This window comes from Meles meles, chromosome 1 (assembly GCF_922984935.1).
Source record: "Meles meles chromosome 1, mMelMel3.1 paternal haplotype, whole genome shotgun sequence".
Classification (NCBI taxonomy): Eukaryota; Metazoa; Chordata; class Mammalia; order Carnivora; family Mustelidae; genus Meles; species Meles meles.
The window spans coordinates 121376637-121398831 of record NC_060066.1 but is presented as its reverse complement, the minus strand read 5'-3'; the positions used below and the strand labels follow the sequence as shown (position 1 = coordinate 121398831).

Below are 22195 nucleotides of genomic sequence, written 5' to 3'. Positions count from 1 at the left end.
TGTGGCTCCAGGAACTTCTGTTTTTGCCAATCAGATGGTTGCAAGATGGTAGGTATGTCCTTGGAAAAATAGAAGGCCCTCTGTTCCAAAACCTTTTCCTGGAGGTGTGTTACCACTTCAGCATCTGCAGGGGGCAGAGTCCTCCTGAGGTGAAGTTTAAAGAAACCGAACCCAGAAGGCCCTGGAAGAACCAAGTCATCAAGACCCAGCAGGTGGCCCTGACCCATCTAGCTCTTGGGACTTTTAGTCTGGATAGAGCCTATGGGCTCATCTGAGCAGTTCTATGGGGCAGCCCTTGACCTTGGATGGATGTGTTGCACAGGGACGGGGAGGCCTGACTCTTCTGTCAAGGATCCCTTTCATAGCCTGTGCGGCAGGTAAAGCTAGTAATGGCTGGGTGAGGCGATTACTTACAAATTCCTCCAAGTCATCCACAAGAAGGGTGGATCCACTCTCAGAAACACTCTTCTGACTGTCCATACCAGGCAGTCTACTCTTGTGGAGCTGGGACTATTTCAGCACAGGATTGATGAGATATGAGAAATCCTGGAACCATTTCAAGTTCCTGACCTAGAACAGTGTTATTGAATACTAGGGTCATTGCACACAGCTGCTCAGGTTGTGCACTGCTCCATATATATCGACCACAATGGGAATGAAGTCCCCAGGGGTCATGCCATTTGGCAGCCATGGCAGAGTCCAAGAGGACTTTTGGCTAGGGCATCTCTGAATCCACTTGAAAAAAGCATAGGCTCTCCATGGATGTGCTGAATGTCCTCTTACAAATTCTTCCAAAATCAAAAATAATGCAATGTGGCCAGGATACCGTGATGACCCACTAGCATCTTTGATGGGACAGTAACTCATGTTGACGGCTAATTAAGTTCTTGGATACCTTGGGCAACCTCTCTCCTGATTACTTTCCTTCCACCAAAGAAAAAACCAAGTTAGCATGGAGGGCCACAGAATTCACCATGGGACTTGCTCGGCACAAAGTCGAGGGTTATGGTAGACTTCTCACCACTAAAACTTGCAGAAAATGTTTTTCGAAACTACAGTTGTTCATGTCCTTTGGCCCAGCAATTCCACTCCCAGGTACTTGTCCTACTGATATATTCACTTACAAGCAAACTGATCTGTGCACAACATTGGTCACTACAGCCTGTGTTTTAGTGGCAAAAGATTGAAAACAACCTGAATGGCCATCATTCATTTATCCCCTCGTTCCGCAAAGGTTCACTGGATGCCTGTTATGTTCCAAGCTCTGTTGTGGGTTCTGGGACGCAGCCATGAACCAAGCAGACAAACTCCCCAAACCTCCTGGATCTTGTATTTTAGGGAGACAGACAATACAAGAGTAAGGAGTTGTTGGGTAGTGTTGCTAAGGAGAAAAATAAAACAGAGAAAGAAGGATTAGGGACACCAAGGAGAGGGGTTGCTTCAGCTAGGGTTCAAGGAGATCCTCCCTGAGAAAGTGGCATAAAAAGTAAAGACGTGGGAGATGGGGGAGCAGACTGTGTGGATATCTGGAAGGAGCACGTTCCATTCTGGAGGGAGCAATAAGCAAAAAGGCCTTGAGATTGAATGTGTCTGGCATCCAATTCAAGGAGGTGATTGGATCTGGAATGAGAGGGGAGAAAGGTAAGGACATGTGGTCAAGGAGGTCATGGGAGGCAGATCACGAGGGTCTTGTGGGCCAGGGATGACTTTGGTGTTTACTCTTGGTGAAATGGAAGCCATGAGAGATTCTAAACAGAGGAGCAACACGGTCTGACTTCTGTCTTTGGAGGATCCCTCTGGCTGCTGTAGAGAATCTGAGGGGACAAGGGTGGAATGGGAAGACCTGCCAGAAGGCTCCATCCAGGTGAATCCATCCAGGTTCTAGAATTCATCCAGGTGACAGGTGACTGTGATTTGAACCCAGGTGATGGCAATGGAAGTGATGAGAAGTAGTCGGATTGAAGATACACTTAGGAAGTAGGGTCAACAAGATTTGTTGTTGGATTGGACCTGAGGGACAAGAGAAAGAGAATGGTCAAGGATGACTCCAACATCTTTTGACTGAGCACCTAGAAGCATAGAGATGCTTCTAGGCATTTTGGAGATGAGGACAAATGATGAGAGGAGCAGGTTCAAGACTACTGTTTTGGATGTGGCGGGTCCAAAATGTCTAATAGATATCCAAGTGGAGGGGCCCTGGGTGGCCTGTTCATTAAGCATCTCTGCCTTTGGCTCAGGTCATTGTCCCAGGGTCCTGGGATCAAGCCCCACATTAGGCTTCCTGCTTAGTGGGGAGCCTGCTTCTCCCTCTCCCTCTGCCTCTCCCCCGCTTGTGTTTGGTTGTGTACTCTCTCTCTGTCAAATAAATAATAAATACAATCTTAAAAAAACAAAAGATCTCCAAGTGGAGATGTTGAATAGACAGTTGGAAAGATGAGTCTGCAGGTCAGGTGAAGGTATAAATTTGGGAATCAGAGAATTTGAAACTGTGGACTAGTGAAAGCCACCTGTAGAATGAACATAGAGAAGAGGACTGAGCATCAGGACTCAGCATTTAGGGGTTGGGGAAAGTGTAGCCAATATGGGAGGAGGAGGAAGGGGAGAGAGATGTGGATATGTCGATCCCAGAGGCAGAGAGGAGAAACTGCTTTAAGGAGGGAATGGTCAGCCATATCCGTAGCTGCTGAGAGGTCAGTGAAGTAAGCAGTGTGCCTGGCTGCAGAGGTGTCCCTGGTGAGCTCAACGAGAGCTGTTTTGGTGGAGTGCTAGGGACAAAGTCTGAGCGTGGTGGGTTCACGGGAAAATGGGACATGAGGAATTGGGAGACAAGTGGTTAAAGACTACTTGTTTTCAGGAGTTTTGCTCTACAGGGGAGCAGAGAAATGAGAAAGGGGTGGACACTGGAGAGGGCCATGGAATCAAGGATGTTAGTATATCATCCAGCAATTCCATTCCTAGGCACATTTCCAAGAGAACCAAAAACACGTTCACATGAGAACTTGTACTCAAATGTTCCTGGCAGCATTGTTCAGAAGAGCCAAAAAGTAGAAGCAGCTCAAATGTCCATGAGCAGATGAATGGAAAAATCAAGAGTGGTGTGTTTATTGGATGGAATGTGTTTAGGCCAGAAGTGGGAATGATGTACTGGCACCTGCTACAACACAGGTGAACTCCGAACACATCAGGCTAAGGGAAAGTAGCCAGTCGCCAGAGACCACATATCGTGTGATTCCATTTACGTGAAATGTCCGAAATAGGCAAATCTGTAGAGAGACAGGAAGCAGACTAGGGGTTGCTTAGGGCTGGGTTTTGGGGGAGGTTGGAGGAGGAATGGGAGTGACCGTTAATGCGTATGGGCTTTCTTTTCGGGGTGTGAAGAAGTTCTAAAATTGGTCGTGGCGATGGTTGCACAACTCTGTGATACACTAAGAACCATTAAATTGTACACTTTTAAAAAATCCAGCACAGGGTGGGAAATCAATGCTCTTGGGTGGAGGGAACCAGAGTGCTTGAATGAGCGGGAGAGGTGGGACCCGGTGCCCAGCTGGAGGAAGTGGGGGAGTGTGTCGTTTTGTCTGGGAAGGAGGAAGCGAGGGCATCAGTTGAGAGTCCGAATGGTGGAGGGGTGGTGGGGGCCTAAGGAAGGGTGAGTGTGAGGCGACGGTGCAGGGATTGGGGAAGGCGTGCAGCGCAGTGGGGGGGGGGGGCACCGTGGCAGTCAGGGTCATGGGTGTGGGGTGCAGTCAGCCAGCATGGTGCCGCTACCATTTCTCCGGTTCCAACCTGGACAGTTTCTCCTGGTTCACGCCTCGGAAAGCATGCCAGTTCCCACAGTGGGGGCTATTTAGAACAATCCCGTTATTTACAGTGGACGGTGCTCACTGGGTGCCGGGCACTGTTACCCGCACCTGGCATACATCAGCTCATTTAATGCTCATGATAATGACCCTGGAGGCAGAGGTTATTCTTGCCATTTTGCGCGTGGGGAAACTGACACACAGGAAGGTTGAATAACCCATCCAAGGTCCCAAGGTGTGGGCTGTGTGATTTCTCCAGCTGGGCTTAGCTGCTGGGGGTCGGTGGGGGGTTGGGCCAGAGTCAGGAGGCAATGACAAAGGACAACCACAGAGGGAGGTGGCTGGGGAGTTAAGAGGGTAGCAAGCTAGTAGCCAAGGGATGGGCCATTGACTAAGCCCATTAAGAAGGGAAGTTAGGCTACGCACAGGGTCGAGGGAGTGAAGGGTAGGTGGGTCCCAGGGAGGCCGGAGAATTTTGGAATCAAGATACTGGAAGAATGGGGCGCCTGGGTGGCTCAGTGGGTTAAGCCTCTGCCTTCGGCTCGGGTCATGATCTCAGGGTCCTGGGATTGAGCCCCACATCAGGCTCTCTGCTCAGCGGGGAGCCCGCTTTCCCCTCTCACCCTCTGCCTGCCTCTCTGCCAATTTGTGATCTCTGTCTGTCAAATAAATAAAATCTTTTAAAAAATTACTAGAAGGAGTGAGCTGGAAAGATGGGGTGCTTGGGGGTTCAGGGTCCTTAATGTTGAGGTCCTAGTTGGAGCATAGCTCTCAGATATGACAGAGGCTATGGAATGACCCTAGGAGTGGGGTGAAGGACAGGACTGGTAGAAGGGAGGAGCTGAAGGAACCGAGAATTCTGATGGCAGTAGAGTGGGACAGAGAGAGAGAACCTTGGGATAGCAATGATGACCTGGATGGAGGGGCTGCACCCCACCCCCCTCCAGGCCGAGGGCAACATGGGCTTGCGAGAACAGCCTTCACCCTAGGGGGCTGCAGGGGCTCAGGCCCACCCTTGACCAATCAGACACCAGCCAGCAGACGGGTTAATCGGGATCACCGGACATGGTATCCAGGTAGCAGTAACTATTGAAAGCTCCCAGTGGTTCTGAGGTGCAGCCAGGCTGGAGAACCACCACGTCAGAGCAAGGAGGACCATCCAGGGAAGGGTGTGGAGACAGGGGATTTGAGGGATGATGGACTGTGAGTTCCAGAAGCCCTAGAACTCTGTGGGTCCCCAACTCGGCACTATGAGGTAGTGTTGAGCTTGGAGCAGGGTGGTGGACATCTCCGGTGTGGACGGGAGGCACTGAAGGCCCACGGGCAGAAGGCAGTGACCTTGACCCCCATGAGTAGAGGAGGGCTTCTAGAAAGGATGACCAAAACAGGCCAAGCTTGTTGCCAGAGGGTGGGTTCTAGAGCCAGACAGCCTGGTTCCGGTCCCAGCTCATCACTCCGTGGTCCGAGGGCAAGATCCCTGGGGAACTCACTCCGTTTTCCTCAGCTGCGAGATGGGGCAAACTGTGGCCGTTCCCTGACAGCCTTCTTGGGAGGGCATGGAGGGCTGTTCCCGGTGTGCAGAGAGTGCATGGGAAGCCTTAGTGATTATTATTCTCTCTGTTCTTGGGTGGTGGGAACCTGGTGTCCCAGTGCCATCTGGAGTCTCGCACACCGGTAGGGGCCCGGCAGGGCTGAGAAGCAAGGGTGTGAGCTCTGGTCACGCACCCGGTCAAGCCAGGAGCTGAGGAGCTGCTTGTGGATTCCGAAAGCATCTTCGTGCCGCTGAGTCAAGTGCGTGAAACACCTTGTTCTCTGTGTGAGGAAGTGACTCAGCCGTTGTGCCAAGGAGGTGGCAGGAAGCCCTTGCTGTGTTTCAGGGCATCTGCCCCCCACCCCCTGCTCTTCCCGCTCAACACTGAGGAGGGTGCAATCCTTGTCTTTGGTGGGGAGAGCCCGTTTCCCACCTCTCCTCTTGCAGTCACATCCTGACGTTTGGCAAGGACATTGAGCTTCCTGAGGTCTGGCCATGAGTTCAGCCTCTTGGACACTACAATCAGGACCTTGTTAGAATTATGTACCAGCACCCCAGAAATCCTCATAGATCCCCTTTGTTTTCTTTTCATTTTTTATTTGAGAGAAAGAGCAAGAGCAGAGGGGAGAGGGAGAAGCAGACTTCCCACTGAGCAGGGAGCCTGATTCGGGACTCAATCCCAGGACTCTGAGATCATGACCTGAGCTAAAGGCAGACACTTAATGAACTGAGCCACCCAGGCGCCCCTAGGACCTTGTTGGAATTATGTACTAACATCTCAGAAATTCTGATAGAGCCCCTTTAAATTCAAACTACGACAGGCATTGAATCCTAAAGGTGACTGACTCACTTTACCCTCAGATGAACATGGAGATCTGGTCATCTCCAACAGCAAGAGAGCCCCTCCAAGCCTCATTGAGAGGGGTGCCCAGGCTCACATGGGGCACTTTTCTCCTCGAAGGTCAAATTTTGGCACTGTCAAGTTCTTTCCTGGGGCCTCATTAATAGTAGATTTGGATCCACCGATTTTCCTCAAAATAATCTAGGGCTGGGGGTTGGGGGTACAGAGGAGACCAGATTGGCCCTATGTTGGTTGTTGTTGAAAATGAGTGATGGGTACATGTGGGTTCATTATACTATCCTCTCCACTTTTGTGCATTTTATAGTAACTGTTCTGTAATTTTTAAAAATGAGGAAAGATCAGTAAATACAGTCTTAACATACAAATAATTTTTATTCCTATTCCAAATCATGACATTATGTAAGGTATTCCTACCCTGTCCTTAGGGATTCTGTCCCCCATGTTGGAGGGTGAGCTCAGATGATGCAGTCTGATTATGGCAGCCTTCCTAGGGGTGCTGGCGATGTTGATGGAGGTTGGCCCTGAGCAGTGGCTGGGCCTAGGAGTTCACCCATGTCTTATTTTTAGCTTCAGGAAGTGATAAAAATCCTAACAATGACATGTCTGGGTCACAGATGAGCCAGATCCTTCTGTAAAAACTTTAATAATGATTGATATAGATGAAAAATGAAATAATCACCAGAAGGAGATGAAGAAGAGGAGGAGGGGGGCGGGGAAGGGGGAGGTAGGAAAGCAAGAGAAAAGGAAAGGAAGCCAACATTAAAATAGCCATGCTTTAAAAAGCAGAAATTTAAAGCCATAAGGATCTTCTTGTCCTAGAAGCCTGCATCCTCATACAAAAAGGCCAGGACAATTTCACAGCGCCTGGTTTGGTCCTTCCCGTTCCGCTCAGCTCGAGGAGACAGCCTTGTCTCTCTTGCCCCCCACTCTTTTCCTTGTCTTTTGTGTACCAGACACTGCTTACACAAAGACGAACAGGAGATGGGCTCCGCCCCTCAGAAACACAAAGTGTTGAAAAGAAGGCAGACCTCTGAACCTGAGATGCAGGTGTGGACCAGAGCGGCAAGAGCCCAACGACCAGGACGACCTCTGCCAGAGGCATCAGGAAAGGCTTCAGGGAGGACATGATATTTGTGCTGGGTTTTGAGAAATAAATGGGAGTTTCACCACAATGTGAGTAGGAGGAAGGGAATTCCAGGCAGAGGGAACAGCCTGGGCAAAGGCTAGAGGTAGGAGACTGTTGTGCTTTCGAAGAGTAAATTCACTGCCTTTAGAGACAGGGACAAAGAGTGGGAAAAGATTTTCCCGCAGACACAACCATCAAGGATGTTTCCCTATGCAAGGGGGATGACCAGGGCTGTGTCCCTCTCAATCTACCCTCTCTTACAAAATCTTGTGCTTCCTCCTGCTTGGAACTCACCGGACCACCCAGAGTCTAGCTTTTAGGTCTAGGTTTCTAGCCCGAGGGAGGTGCCCAGGTTCCAGCCAATTGGTAAAACTGACATGACTGACATTTGTGAGCATCACTGCCCTCCAGGTGCAAGTAATTTCCAGAACTTTCTGGGAGGATCATTTAAGAACCCACCCAGGAGAGGGGAGATACTGAGGCCTTTCCCAGTGGGACAATGATGACTTTGTTCTTTTAAAAATAATCTTCGAATTTCTGTATAGGCCCTCGTGTCCTTACTCACAATGCCAAAATCCAAATAGCCCCGAAAAACAAAAGTTGTTTTTTCTTTCTCCTGGAACTCGTTTGGTGGCAAAGTGACCTGAACAGATGTGAGGCTATTTATAGTCTTTATTGATTCGCTTGGTGTGAATATTCATATTCTGCTGCAGAAATACTGATGTGTTTGATTATGGGGTGCGGCCCCAGACCCCGCCGGGGGGGTTATGTAATTATGCGGCATACGCACCACATTACCTTTCTAAAATAGAATTAGGAACAAGAGCCCAAATTCCACAACCAGTCTGGCCTCAGGGCTTTTAGATAAGGAAATGTGGGCCTGTCCTACTTTTGTAAAGATGCCATTTCGAGCACATGGACCCCTCAACAATGTGGGCTAACCCTACCCCATTTCCCTGGCATCTCATTCTCCCTGCTTCGCTGTGACCGTTTTCAACCTCTTCCACCTGTCTGCATGTCCTGACCTCACTCCAAACAGATGATTTGGCCTCCTGCTTTCCGGGGTGAACTGGAACTGCCGAGACAGAAACTCGCTCACAGACCTGGAACATCCAAAACCGGTCTGTACCTGCCTGCCGCATCCCATTCTCTCGTCTTGGTCCCTCCGTGAGCAGCTCCAGGGTCTCCGAGGGAAGACAGCTCCGCACCCCTCTAGATCCCCTGCCCTCTATCCGCCTTTGATGATAGTGACCTATCATCAAGTCACTGCATTAAAGACAAAAACGAGACAACAGATAAAAAAATCAATTCACTGATTTCATAGCCTCCGCCTGAACCTGCTGTCTTTCTCCTCCTATTCCAAGATGAGCTTTCCAAGGAGTTGATTATCCACCTTACCTTCATTTCTTCCCCTCTGCTTCTCAGCTCTCCCGGCTCCCACCTGACTCTGGCCCCATTGGCTCCGTCCCAGCCCACCAGGGACTGGCTCACCCTGGTATGTTTCTCTGGGTAGCATGGGCTCCTCCCCCTCCCAGCCCTGCTTTCTTCCTGTGGCCTCTGGATCCAGCCCTCTCTTGCTCCTCCTCCTGTCTGGCCTGCTCTACCTCCTCTCCCTCCCTTGGGAGACCGTCTTTGTTGCACTGAACCTGGAGTTGTTGCCTGGCTTGCCTCTTCTCACGACTCCACAGTTGGGGTTCCTCCCGGCACACCTGCTGCTCCCAGGTTATATCTCTGGCTCAGCCTCTCTCTGGCCATCAGACCCACTCGTCTGCCTGCCCACTAGACATCTCCTCTTAGATAGCGTAAAGACACATTACATTCAACATTTCTTCAGCGAATGCCTTGTTCTGCCCTGTTCCAACCCCATCAAGATCTTTCCCTTCTTCTCGGACTCTGTCTGCACCCTGCCAGGTACGCGGGCCAGAAGCGTGGCTGTCCCCTTGGCATCTGACCCTCCAGCACCCCTCCATCTTCAGTCCGTGGCTAAGGACGGCTTGGTTGCTTCCTTCCTCCACCCCATCCCTTAGTGGTTTCCCATATTAAGTGCTTTCTTAGGATTCCTCCACTTAGGATCCCCATAGGACCTCTGATCGGACTCCTCTGCCCCTGACCCCCTGCCTCACCTCTACCTCTACTGCCTTGTCCTTGCAGCTTCAAGCAGCCTGGTCTCTTCCCCTAACTTTCACATGCCCTCCTCTTTCCGCCTTGACTCCAAGTCTCTGCACACACTGTTCCCTCTGCTGGTATGCTTTTCCTCCCCTCTTACCTTGCTTTCATATCTCTCAGATGTCACTCAAGGATCCCCTCGTCCTGGGGAAGCCTGCCCGGCCTTCCTGCCTGGCTCAAGGCCCCCTTCTACAGGCTCTCTGAACATTGGATACCTGGCCTGCATGGCCCCTGTCCTACTTGCAACTCAGCATCTGTTTGCAGAGTCACTTGACAATGGCTGTCTCTCTCCATAGGAGCTGGACCTTGCCTGTGCTTGCTCTCCATGGCTCCCCATCACCTAGCCCCGGGCCTGACCCACAGCAGGTGCTCAGTGTTGCATGGATGAGTCATAGTCACAGGGAGGCCACACGGTACTACTGAGGCTGCAGAGAGTGGGAGGGACAGGGGGGAGTGTCACCTGCTCATGGATGTCGGGACCTCGTAGCTCCTTAAAGCCTGGCTTCTGGGCTTTCTTGGTGGACCAGAGATGACTTTATTTTGTGTGAGATGGGGGACCTAATCTCCCCTAGAGCACACATGCTTGTGGGCCAAGGCTCCATTGGCATACTGATCCTAAAGTCTCTGCTACCATTGTCCTCCTCTTCTCTGTCAGCCTGCAGCGCCTCCCCCAGCAGCAACCCCCCCCCAAGCTTGGCAACACCCTCTCAGCTAGTGGAGGGACTCCAGGTGCTCACATAGACCCAGGGAGCTGCTGAGGAGGCAGGTGGGTAGGTCTCTGTTGTGGATGTTAGGGTTGTAACAGAGCTTCAAGACCAATGCCTCAGTGCACACACGAGGAAAGACTGAGCCTCGGGCACTCAGCAAGGGGAGGTAGGCCAAGACCCGGTAGGGCTGGTGCCTGCAGGGATGGCAAGCTGTCTAGCGCCTCCTCACCTGGTCTGTCACTCGGGTGGACCTCAGCTGCAGAGGTCAAGGGACAATGCTCAGAGGAGTAGAGGCATCAGGGGATGGTATAAGATGGTGTCGTGGGCCACATCAGACCACCTGTGCTTGAGCAACTCCTCTGTCCCAGCAACCAGCTCTGTCACTGGGAGCAAGGAATTTCCACCTTGGGGGTCTCTGTTCACTCTTTCTCGAAATGTGAATAATAATTCCGCTCCTCATCAAAGAAACCTGTCCCGACTAGGTCAGAGGAACTTCGGCAGGATTCATTTTGCTATTTATGTGCTGGGTTTACTTGTTGCTGCCACATCTGATCCTCACAATCACTGTGGGAGGGACGTGGTATTATTATTTTCCCATTTTTCAGATGGGAAAACTGAGCCTCATAAAATAGGCACTGTCATTTTCCTAAGCCTTGTCGGCTATTTAAAGATGGGAGTCAGGTTTAGACCTGGGTCTGTCTGACTGGACAGCTCTGTGCTGGGTCCAAGCCATGGTCCCTGCTTTGAGGAGCAAACAGCAAAAGGAAAATGGATACTAAAAGCACTTTCAGAATTGTCCCCTGCTCTCTACATGCTGGTGTGGTTCAGGGTTCTGTCAGGTCTGAGGACACATAGAGGGTTAGGCGGGGGCTTCCCCTCTCCAGAAGTATCTGGGTTCTGTGTTTCAAGTTGGGTGGGTGGGAAAGGGGAAGGGGACTTTTGTGACCTAGAGTATGTCAATGTGTATGAATGAACATTATTCTTTTCCCCCCTCCCCCGGGGAAAGGGAGGTCAGGTCAGGGGAAGTTGGTGTCCTTTCTCATGGTTTGAAGTGGAGGGGAGGTATCAGGGAAATATTGGTGTTCTTAGTGCTCTGGTACCGTTGTGCAGGCTGTACACTGCACAACTCTAGGAGGCACCATTCAAGTGAACGGCACTCCCTGGAGTTGTGCACCAGGTGTCATACCTAATGGCCCTGAAATTATTCCTCAGTATAATAGCTCCATGGTAAGCAAAGATGGCAGTTAAAATTGACTGAGAAGTTACTGAGTAAGCACATAGCATTTATTTGATCTTAAGCCTCACAACCATGCTCTGAAGTCGATACTCCCATTATCGGTGTTCTGCACATGGGGAAACCAAAGCTCAAAGGAACGTGGAGGATGGCCAAGTTCACGCAGCCCCGGCTTTCCCACTCTGCCATGCGGAAAGGGGTGTGGCGGGAAACCGTTATCTGTGTGTCTCTGGTCCTCCCCCCCACAGCTGGACAAGATGCTGGATCCCCAGGTGTGGAGGGAGGCGGCCACCCAGGTCTTCTTCGCCCTGGGTCTGGGCTTCGGGGGCGTCATCGCCTTCTCTAGCTACAACAAGCAAGACAACAACTGCCACTTCGACGCCGCGCTGGTGTCCTTCATTAACTTCTTCACCTCGGTGCTGGCCACGCTTGTGGTGTTTGCCGTGCTGGGCTTCAAGGCCAACATCATGAACGAGAAGTGTGTGGTCGAGTAGGTGGCCTCTCTCCTCCTGTCCGTCTTACCCAGGCGGGGCGGGCGGGCCACAGACGCAGAGTCCCTGTCCCCCCGGGGGTGGAGCTCTCTCTGTCCCCGGCTCTGGATCCCAGTCAGGCTCAGGCTCAGAAGTGTCTCCCGCGATGGCCTCTGGGGGTTCCTGCCTGGGTGCCTGGGAGGTGCCTCCAGGACCATGCCCACCCCCGCCTTTTTACCTGTCCCTCTCTGCTTTGTGCCACAGGAATGCCGAGAAAATCCTAGGGTACCTCCATACCAACGTCCTGAGCAGGGACCTCATCCCGCCCCACGTCAACTTCTCGCACCTGACTGCCAAGGACTACACGGAGATGTACAAAGTCATCAGGGCCGTGAAGGAGGACCGTTTCGCCTCCCTGGGCCTCGACCCCTGCCTCCTGGAGGACGAGCTGGACAAGGTGTGGGACAGGCTGCCTTTCCCGGCTGGGGTGGGCAGGAAGGCAGATGTGGGAACATGGGACCTAGAGCTGGGACTCGGGTGGCCGGAGCTCTCAAGCAGGCCTCAGAAGGCTGCCCGGGACGCGTTCACTTGCTTGAGAAACAAGGACGGACTAGGGATACAGGGAGGGAGAGAGGAAAGGGATCAGCTAAACCCCTGCCCCGAGGTAGGCTGTCTCGAGGAGGAGATGAGGCAGACACACCTGTCATTGAAATCCCAGGAATTGTACAGAATGGCGTTCAGATTCATCGAATGGGTTTCTGAGTGGGGGGAGGAGAGTCACTGCTGTCTGTAATGTCTTTGTGACCATGCTTTGTACATGGCTCACAGAAAATAAGCATTTTCATTAGTGTTTACCCTCTGCCATCTCTCCTTCTTTGGCCCTCAGGTCAGTGCTATGGATACTGGGATGGTAGACATTTTCTTATACAGTAGGACCTCGATAAGAGCCAAATGACAAGAACGACACACTCATACGGTTGGGGGAGGTGTTCCCTCACCTCACGGGTCCTTACAGGACAACAGAGAAGTGACGTCAGTGGGCAGTGTGTGGTCACTTGCCCCACGAGCAGGGGCCCAAACTTTAACACAGTGGCTCTCTCTCGGCTACCCATCAGAGACACCTGGGGACTTAATAAAACCCAGATACAAGCTCTTCCCCCAGACCTATCAAAGCGCTTTCTCCAGGGTGAGACCCAGGCATTGGTGTTCTAAAGGCTTCAGTGTGGTCCCATTAGGCAGCTGGGGCTGAGCCCACTCTATGAAAGTTTGGAACTCAGGGATGGGAGCTCCCGTAGTTGTGTCTGGAGCAATCAGGGAAGACTTTCTAGAGGAGGAAGGTCTCAAGCGGGGTGTTATTTCTAAATGTGAGCATCTCCATCTGAATCACCTGGGGTCCCTGTACAAGGGGTAGCTTCCAGATCCCACAGGTGAACTTCTAAATTGGTATCTTACTCCCTGGGGTAGGGTGGATTCTGATACTCACCCAAGTTTGAGACCCACTAGCGGAAAGACGAGGATTTAGGCGAGGGTACAGATTCCTGTGAAAGAGGGAAGAGTTATTCTTAAAGCTCCGGGGGCAAAGATAAGAGGGCAAGGGGCTTCCAGGAGTGGCATGGACCTCACTGAGTCCTCGCCCCGTGCCCCACCCTCAGTCCGTGCAGGGCACAGGGCTGGCCTTCATCGCCTTCACCGAGGCCATGACGCACTTCCCTGCCTCCCCGTTCTGGTCTGTCATGTTCTTCCTGATGCTTATCAACCTGGGCCTGGGCAGTATGATTGGGACCATGGCTGGCATCACCACGCCCATCATCGACACCTTCAAGGTGCCCAAAGAGATGTTCACAGGTAACTCCTCCTGGCAGCCCCTGCTGGCCCGGTGGGCTGCCCTCAGGGACGACAAACAGGACAGGCCTCTGACTTAGACAGACTCCATGCTGAGAAGGCTCCCCGCTGCCCTCACTGGGATGCAGTTGGAGCCTGGCTTGCCTCCCAGAGAAGAGCGCTCAAGAGCCAGGAGAAGGCTGTCTGGGAATCTGGACCCAGCCTGAGCTGGGGGTGGCCTCTTCCTCGGGTCATTTGCCCCTCTCTCTGAGGGCCTGCTGAATCCTCTTGGGCAGGGGTGTCCTTCCCCATGCCAGCCTGCACCTGATCCATCTCTCCTAAAGGAGTGGGAGCTCAGAACCCCAGCACTGGATCCCTCCCCCCTTGAAGGCCTTCAGGGAGGAGGGGTGGGAAGGGAGGGGCCTGGGTGCCCCCCTAAATCCCCGGGCCCCACCTACCCTGCGCCTGTGCCCCCACACCGGCCTCCCGGCTCTCTGTAGTGGGCTGCTGTGTCTTTGCATTCTTCGTGGGGCTGTTGTTCGTCCAGCGCTCCGGAAACTACTTTGTCACTATGTTTGATGACTACTCGGCCACCCTGCCGCTGACCGTCATCGTCATCCTTGAGAACATCGCCGTGGCCTGGATCTATGGAACCAAGAAGTAAGGGGGCCACAGGGAATGGTGGGATGGGAGGAGGGGTCTGTCCTCTTCTGACCCTCTGGAGAGTGCTATGTTCCCCCGGGCTGCTTCTGAGTGGGACAGGAGATCACAGAGACAGAATGTCAGAGCTGAGAGTGCCCTCAGAGATCATCAGGGAAACTGAGACCCAGAGAGAGGACATGACTGCTCAGGGCCATGTGGCTGGTGAGAAGCAGAGCCAGGCTGAGCATGTGAGTCTCCTGGGTTCAGGTCCTGCCATCGCCCTAAACTGCCTTAAATTACCATAGCCCCCTTACCTGAGACCCAAAACTCTTCAGTTTTGTTAACTTTGTTGAGCACTTAGTGGGTATCTAAGAGGGCTCCACCCTCAAAGAATTCTGGAACTTCAGTAGCCCGAGGCAGTTTTCAGGTGATCGACTTAGGGGTGTGTGATGAGGTGTGGTTAGGGCCGGAGGTGTGGGGTGAGGTAGGGTCAGAGAAGTCAGGAGTAAGGAAGGATTGGGTCTCGTGGCCTGAGCCTAGGGCAGAGCCACACTCCCCATCAACCCCTGGCCTCCTTCCTTATTTAACAAATCTGTGAGCCTGGGAAGCCCCAGGGTTAGGCCCCTCCCACTCCTTCTGCAAGGCCGGGGGCTCCCCTGATGTCTGGACCAGGTCTCAGAATCAGGCTCTCTCATGGCCTTGGCTACAGTCATTTCCTTCCTACAAGAACGCAGGTGGGGTCCAATGGTGGGTCAGGAGCAGCCATGGCTCCCAGGGCTGACTCTTCTGCTGTCTGGTGAAGACACTGCACACCTTCTCAGAATTTTATTTTTAGGTGGACAAAATAAAATAGATAGGATTCTATAGGAAACGAGTTAAGTTGAAAAATAGCAAAAATACTGTTTGAAATCTGGTATAGTAATGTATGTGCAGTTTTTTTCATGTATATGTGTTATTTTTACTGCATTAAGTCAGAAGATTTCTCTAGGGTAATAATAATGGTAATTGTGAAATAGTGGTGAATATAAATAACGTTTGTAGGTAGGTTCAGTTGTAATGTGATAGGGAGATAAATGTCGTTTAATCAGCTGGTGACAAAGCCTCAGATAAGGCTAATACCGCTGTGGTTGTTTGCATTTACAGTAGAAAGAAACGCAAGGTTTCAGTTAGGTGTTATCCAAGTAGAGATGATTTTTTTCTTATGACATTCATATACACAGCGTGCGGCTATGGTCATCCCACCCGCAGACCCAGAGATTAGAAACCCCCAAGTCAGGGCCTCTGGACTCTACGGAAGTGCACTTCACCTTCTTTCCAGCAGGGGGAGACCAGGCCCAGGCCAGTGTGAATGGGGCGGGGCGCATGGTGTCCGCAGAGGTCCTCAGGTGCCTGCCCCGCTGCCCGGCATGTCCCGCGGATTATACCATATCCCTGGGTGCGGTGTGACGTGAGGTATTCAGAGGAGGTTAGCAGGCGACACCAGAGCCTGCCCAGAGGCCAGCTGGGCCACCAAATAATAAACTGGGATCCCCGGATGTGAGGAATGGAAGAGCCTGGGAGGGAGGGATTGGTCAGTAAACGTTTCCTGGAGGAGGCGGTTGTGGGGGAATGCGCAGGCGCAGTGGGGATGCCAATCCTGGGCCCTCTGTTCCTGGCAGGTTCATGCAGGAACTAACGGAGATGCTGGGCTTCCGACCCTATCGCTTCTATTTCTACATGTGGAAGTTCGTGTCACCACTGTGTATGGCTGTGCTCACCACGGCCAGCATCATCCAGCTGGGGGTCACGCCCCCAGGGTACAGTGCCTGGATCAAGGAGGAGGTGAGGGGGACCTGAAACCCCAGGGTCACTTTAATACAACAGGCAATAGAGATGAATCTTCAGAGGGTAGCTGCTGTGTGCCAGGCCCTGCCAGGACCTCTGTCTTTACACTATCCCCTAGCACACATGGGGAGACCGAGGCTCAGAAAGGTTGACACACTCGTCCAGGTTTCACCCGTGTTCTCTCTCCATGTCTGTGGAGCAGAATCACCCACCCATTTTACAGATGTAGAAACTGAGACCTAGGGGAGCTCGGGCCCTTAACCAAAGGGACCAGCTAACTCAAAGAGCGACAGTGAGGGCCTCCATCTCTGCCGCTGCCTGGCCAGGATGGCAAGGGGTGGGGTGGGAGAGGGCAGTAAGAGACCCGCCTGGAGGTCCCGGAGGGTGAGCTCTTCACAGTCCTCATCCCCGCCCCCCCACCAGGCAGCCGAACGCTACCTGTACTTCCCCAATTGGGCCATGGCGCTCCTGATAACCCTCATCGTCGTGGCGACCCTGCCCATCCCTGTGGTGTTCGTCCTGCGGCACTTCCACCTGCTCTCCGATGGCTCCAACACCCTCTCCGTGTCCTATAAGAAAGGCCGCATGATGAAAGACATCTCCAACCTGGAGGAGAACGATGAGACCCGCTTCATCCTCAGCAAGGTGCCCAGTGAGGCGCCATCCCCCATGCCCACCCACCGCTCCTACCTGGGGCCTGGCAGCACGTCCCCCCTGGAGACCAGCGGGAACCCCAATGGACGCTATGGAAGCAGCTACCTCCTGGCCGGCACCCCTGAGTCGGAGCTGTGACCACCGCCCCCTACCCCCTGCCTGCATCTCCCCACCACGCCCATCCAGCCCACTCGTCCCAACCTGGCCTGTCTTCTTAGGCCAGACCCTCTGACCAAGGAGAGGGGGTCTGCCCTGCCTCATCCCCCACCCCAGTCCCAGCCAGCTTCCCCCTACACCTGAGCAGGGGCTGGGAAAGACTCTGTTCCCAGTGCAGGCTCCCAACTCGTCTAACCTCCTGAGATCCTCTCACCAAACTGCAGCTGACTAACTCGAACAGTCCAGAAGCCCTGATTCCCAGCACAGGAGAGATGGCAAGTGGCTGTTGTAGGGGTTGCGCCCCACACCTTCTCTCTCTCTGTAACCTGGCACCTGTAGATCTTAGGTCCTGGCCATCCCTCTGTGCTGATGAGAAGCACCTGGTGGGGTAGGATGCTGACTGATTTATCCTAGGGGTGATGCATCCCAGGGGCTGATATAAGACTGGGGACGGGACAACTGTGCCAGGACTCAGGGCTCAGCCTTGGGATGGAATCTTGTAGAAGTCCCCAAGTTCTGTTTTGCGAGGCAGATGGCACACTCTGCCTTGAGCGCCAGCCTTGGCAGTGGAAGGGGGCTAGTCATGGGGGCCCCCTCAGCCTGAGGCTCTGGGTGGGATCTCCATGTCCTTGGCCCTGCCTGGGGCAGGGTGTGTCCTGTCACATCCTGCCTGGGAGGGTGATGATTGCTCGGGACCCTTCCCCACCTCCACTCGGGCTTTGCGTGCCCTCTCTGTCCCCACCCGGGAGCCCACAGTCGTGGCCTGTACCTCTTTCCTCGAGAGAGGAGGGGACGGTACACAGAGGTTTCCAGAGCACACCTGATGGTTCACAGCACAATTCAGACAGTTTGGAGCACAATTGTGAAGCACATTCCCTTACCTGGGACCCAACTTCCTCGCTTATGGCAGCTTCTTTCCTGGAATGGGGGTCCCTGGAGCTCAGGGGCTCATACCCAGGAAACCTCACACCTGGGGAAAGATGGATAATTTCACTGCCCCTTTGGGCTGCCGCTTATTCTCCTTGCGTGCGGTGTGCCCGTCTTGTGCAAATAACCTTGGGAACCTTCCCCCAGATGCCCAGCCCATGGTGGGGAGGGCGCAGACAATGCTGTGGACACTAGAGGCTGCCGAAGGGAAGGGCTGGGTCTCTGTTCTGGGGCCCAGCGCCCCCAGAACCCCACCCACCCTGACGTGAGGCTTCCCCGGGAAGAGAGCTGCCCTCAGAGCGCAGGCTGGGAGGATCAGAGCCTGGCTGGCGAATCGTGTCTGTAGAGCGACGGATGGCCCGGTGGAGGGACGCATGCATGATGCGCAGCTGTGGATGGATGGCACGCAGGCAGGCCAGGATGACCCAACCCCATCTGTGAGCGCCATGGTGGGTGGAGTGGCTGCAGGCCACAGTGCTAGGTCTGGGCACCTTCACGGAAGGTCCTGAATTCTCGTGTTCTCAGCACAGGGAGGGAAGGACAAGACCCAGGGTTCCCTCCTTCATCTCTTAGCCCCTTGGTCCACCCCCACCTTCCCTGGGGGTCCTTCCTCCCACCCTGCCATTTCCTTGACTCATCCCTCCCCCACAACTACTCCCATTTCCAGCCCTCCAGCCATACCCGTCCTTTTGGAGTGTGAGGGGAGAAGAAGACCCACGTCTCCCCAAAGACATGAGGCTTTGGGGGACAACATCCCGCCTGAGGCACCCTCACCTAACGTCTCCTGCCTGGTCCCATGCCTAATCCCGGCAGACTTAGCAACAGGAAAAGCAAGGCCCCGGGAGAGACACTGTACTATATATACTCTTCTAGTCTATTTCTATTGTATATTCAATCTGTACACGTGGGTGTAAATGCGGTTAACTGACAAACCCCATATTCTGCCGTGGCTCGTGGACTATTTTCATCCTCAGTGCTGTACAGATCTATTTTCATTGTATATTTGATATATTTTTAATTTTGTAGCGTGTGGCAGGGCCAGGCCCCAGCCCGCCAGCCTGCATCAGGGCGACGGAGCTGGGCGGTCTGCTTGGATCGCAAGAGCTGGGTAGTGCTTGCAGCCTTCTGCCGTAGGCCAGGCCCTGTCCTGGCTGTGTCTCCGCTGTGTTAGACATAGGGCCTGGAGCTTGGCGCGTGCGCGTGTGTGTGTGTGCGGCGTGTGCGCATACGTGGGTGTGGGTGCGTGTAGGGTGATTTGTGATTCCCAGGGTTCACCACGTTCCTGAAGACCACACTGCCCTCCCCCTGCCTCCTTCTCCTCCCAGCTCTGTCAGGCAAGGCCTCGGGGCAGGGTGCTGTGGGGAAAGGCGGGTGTTTCGTGCTGGGGACTCATTGCCTTCACACCACAGGGCTTTCCAGAAGCAGGGAAGGAGGGGCTCTGGGCTGAAGAGCCCCTAAATCTGTTTTCTAGCTAACCTCTCCCTGTTCCTCCTGGACTCATGAGCTCTTCATCCTGAGGAAAAACATTGGGTTTCTTGAGGCGGTGACACCCCAGGAGAGCAGCTCACAGCGCCTCTGTCCTGCGTTTGTCCTTGAGACGGTTCTGAGAGAGTTCTGAAAGGAACAGCTGCCCTTCCCCTGAGCTTCTGATGCACACTTCTCTCCTCAGTCCTCAGGGCAGCTGGGAGTGAGGCGATGCCTGTGGGGGAGTCAAGAACAGGTGGGGCATCTGATGAGGTGTGATCCCTCCCCAGATGCCCCGGAGGAGCAGGAAGGGGCCAGAGAGGGGCAGGCCCCCACACTCCTGTGCAGGGTCCCCATCCCTTACTGGTTTTGGTGCTGTCCAAGCAGTGCCCACAGGGGACAGCGGGCTCAGGGCAGGGCGGGGTGGGCCTGGAAGAGTGCCCTGGTCCCTGCCCCTTCCTGTCCTCTGGCCCCAGTCACCAGCTTCTTGCTCAGGGAGCCCTCTCCACTGAGGCAGCTTGTGAAGCCCGAGATCCAGATGGGGATGGACAGGGAGGGCATTCTAGCTGATACCAGCGGGGTGGGCCTCAGCCCTCCAGCAATAAATCTGAGGGGACTTGCACTCTCTTAGTGCAGGGAGAAGGCTTCCTGAGTCACCTGCCATCAGCTCGGGCTGGGGGCTGGAAGCTGCATGGTGCCGGGCCCTGAGCAGGCCTACAGTATTATGGGCAGGGGCTCCCCTCCAGCCCCTCCTCACAGCTGCATCCCCCTCCCCCCACCACAGTACTCCCATGGTGGAAAAGAGGAGAGACTACAGGTTAGAACACACCTGACTCCTGAAACATCCTTTAGGCCCTGAAACTGGGGACCTGCTGCCCGCTCACTGGAGCCTAATGACCAGAGGTGAGGAAGAAGGGCCCAGGGTCCCTCCTCATCCCAAGCACTGCTTTGTACAGACCCAAGCACATACAGCCGGTATCACTTTTGGTTCGGGTACAAGTTTAGAACAGTTCAAGTCCATGTGCCCCGTGACTGGCCAGAGCCCTGGGTGAAGACCACTGAACCCAGGGGAGGGGATGAGGCATCGTCACCCCCAGATCCCCTCCTTCCTCTCTTCACCACCCCCCCACCATGGTGTACAATAAAGTGTCTGTTCTTACCAAACCCTTCCTGTCTTTCTGACCTTCTCCGGGCTCAGGTAGAGGGGATGGGAAGGCCAGAGTTCCCAACAGACGCTCGGGAGGACAAGTGTGAGTGGTATAGGGCAGAGAGGACTGCGGTGGAGTTGTGGGTGCTGGCTGGCTGAGGAGTTCGGGGACAATGAGGAGGGATGCATGTTTATTTTCCTAAGAATCATCCTGGGTTTTGAACCACACACACACTTGTAGCAGGCCTTTTTGGGGTCCAAGTCCTCCATACACAAAATCTCACATGAACAGCTTCAGAGGAAGATGTTCTGTGCTCCAGGTTTTCCCAAGGGAGGAGAATGAGGCTCTGTTTGACATGAGAAAGGTTCTTGGTGCTTGTGGGGTCTTGTGGGGGTAAATCCTGCCTTAGTTCCAGGAAGAGCGGTACCTGTCACTCTGCAAGGAAGGGCGCAGGTGGAAACCCACCTAGGGATGAAGAGCTGGGGGCTGGGAGAGAGGAGAGGGATGGCGGGGGGTCACGGGGAGTCACATTGTAAATTCTCATCTTTTGCAAACTTCAGCGGAAGGTAAGGCCCCCCCTACCGCACCCCACTCCAGTCTGGAATGCTGCTGTCTCACCTTCCTCCGTCCCCGCCCCCTTCCCCGTCCCCCCCCACCACCCCCACCCCCAACCCCCCACCCACCCCCACCCACCCCCCACCCCCCCGACACACACCCTGGACTGCATGTACAGCCAGGTCCCCCAAGCAGCCCTCGGATTCCTTCTCCTGCCTTAGAAGAAAACAGTGTCATTCCAGAAATAGCCACCAGATGGCAGGAAAACCTTTCCCTCCAGATCTTCGGACTCTACCCTTCTCTCCAACTCCGAGCACTTCTGCCTTTGTGGATTAGTTTGACAGTTGATCGAGCATGTATTAAGCGTCCACGGTGACAGGTCACGTGCCAGTGATGGATGCACAAAGACAAGTAAATCGTCCTGTTGTCCTGAGTTTTCTGAAGGGAACACCTCTCCCCACCATCCACAGACTCCAAATCACCCCACTGTTCCTCTCAATCCCGAAAGTCTCTGTGCTGAAAATGTTCCTCCTTGTAAACTTATTCAGTCCTTTGTTTGAAGGGAATGTTTTTGGTTGAAATGTCGACCCTCCCATCCTACAGGAGGTGCACATAGATCCACGAAGAAGCAGTGGGTGTGAAGGAGCTATGGAGTCTGACTCTCCAAGTTCAAATTCAAATGGCAGCTGGACCTCCTGCCTCCCGGGAGACCTAGGGCAAGTTATTTAACCCCCCTGAGCTTAAATGTCCTAGTCTGTAAAATAGGTATAATGAATGAATTGGATGAGATTATGCGTATTGCTGTATATCAAGTTACCCCAAATCTTAGTGGCTTAAAGCAACCATTTTATTCTATCTCGTGGGTTTGGGGGTAAGAGATTTGGGCAGGGCTTGTCTGAGTGACTCTTCTGGTGGCAACCGAGGTCCCTCGGCGGTGTTGAACTGAAGAGAAGCTGGTCTGGAGGGCCTGAGGGAGCCTCACTCACATTCATCTCGATGAACTCAGCCGGGACTGTCCCCAGAAGAGTATCACACCCGGTTTCTCCAGCATAGTGCCTCTCTGGGTGGCCAGATTTCCTAAGTGATGGCTCAGGGTGTCCAGAGAGGCCCT

General features: G+C 53.6%; 1 protein-coding gene across 1 annotated transcript in view; it reads left to right on the top strand.

Annotated features, from left to right (window-relative positions):
* Positions 1 to 20994, top strand: part of SLC6A17 (solute carrier family 6 member 17) — a 49314-nt gene extending 28320 nt beyond the window's left edge. The window contains exons 7-12 of the mRNA XM_046025108.1: positions 11672 to 11913; positions 12158 to 12350; positions 13546 to 13738; positions 14215 to 14374; positions 16015 to 16177; positions 16604 to 20994. Of these exons, the coding sequence (XP_045881064.1) occupies positions 11672 to 11913; positions 12158 to 12350; positions 13546 to 13738; positions 14215 to 14374; positions 16015 to 16177; positions 16604 to 16972 (1320 nt within the window). The 3' untranslated portion in view covers positions 16973 to 20994. The remainder of the gene's footprint in view (positions 1 to 11671; positions 11914 to 12157; positions 12351 to 13545; positions 13739 to 14214; positions 14375 to 16014; positions 16178 to 16603) is intronic.
* Positions 20995 to 22195: the final 1201 nt, after the last annotated feature.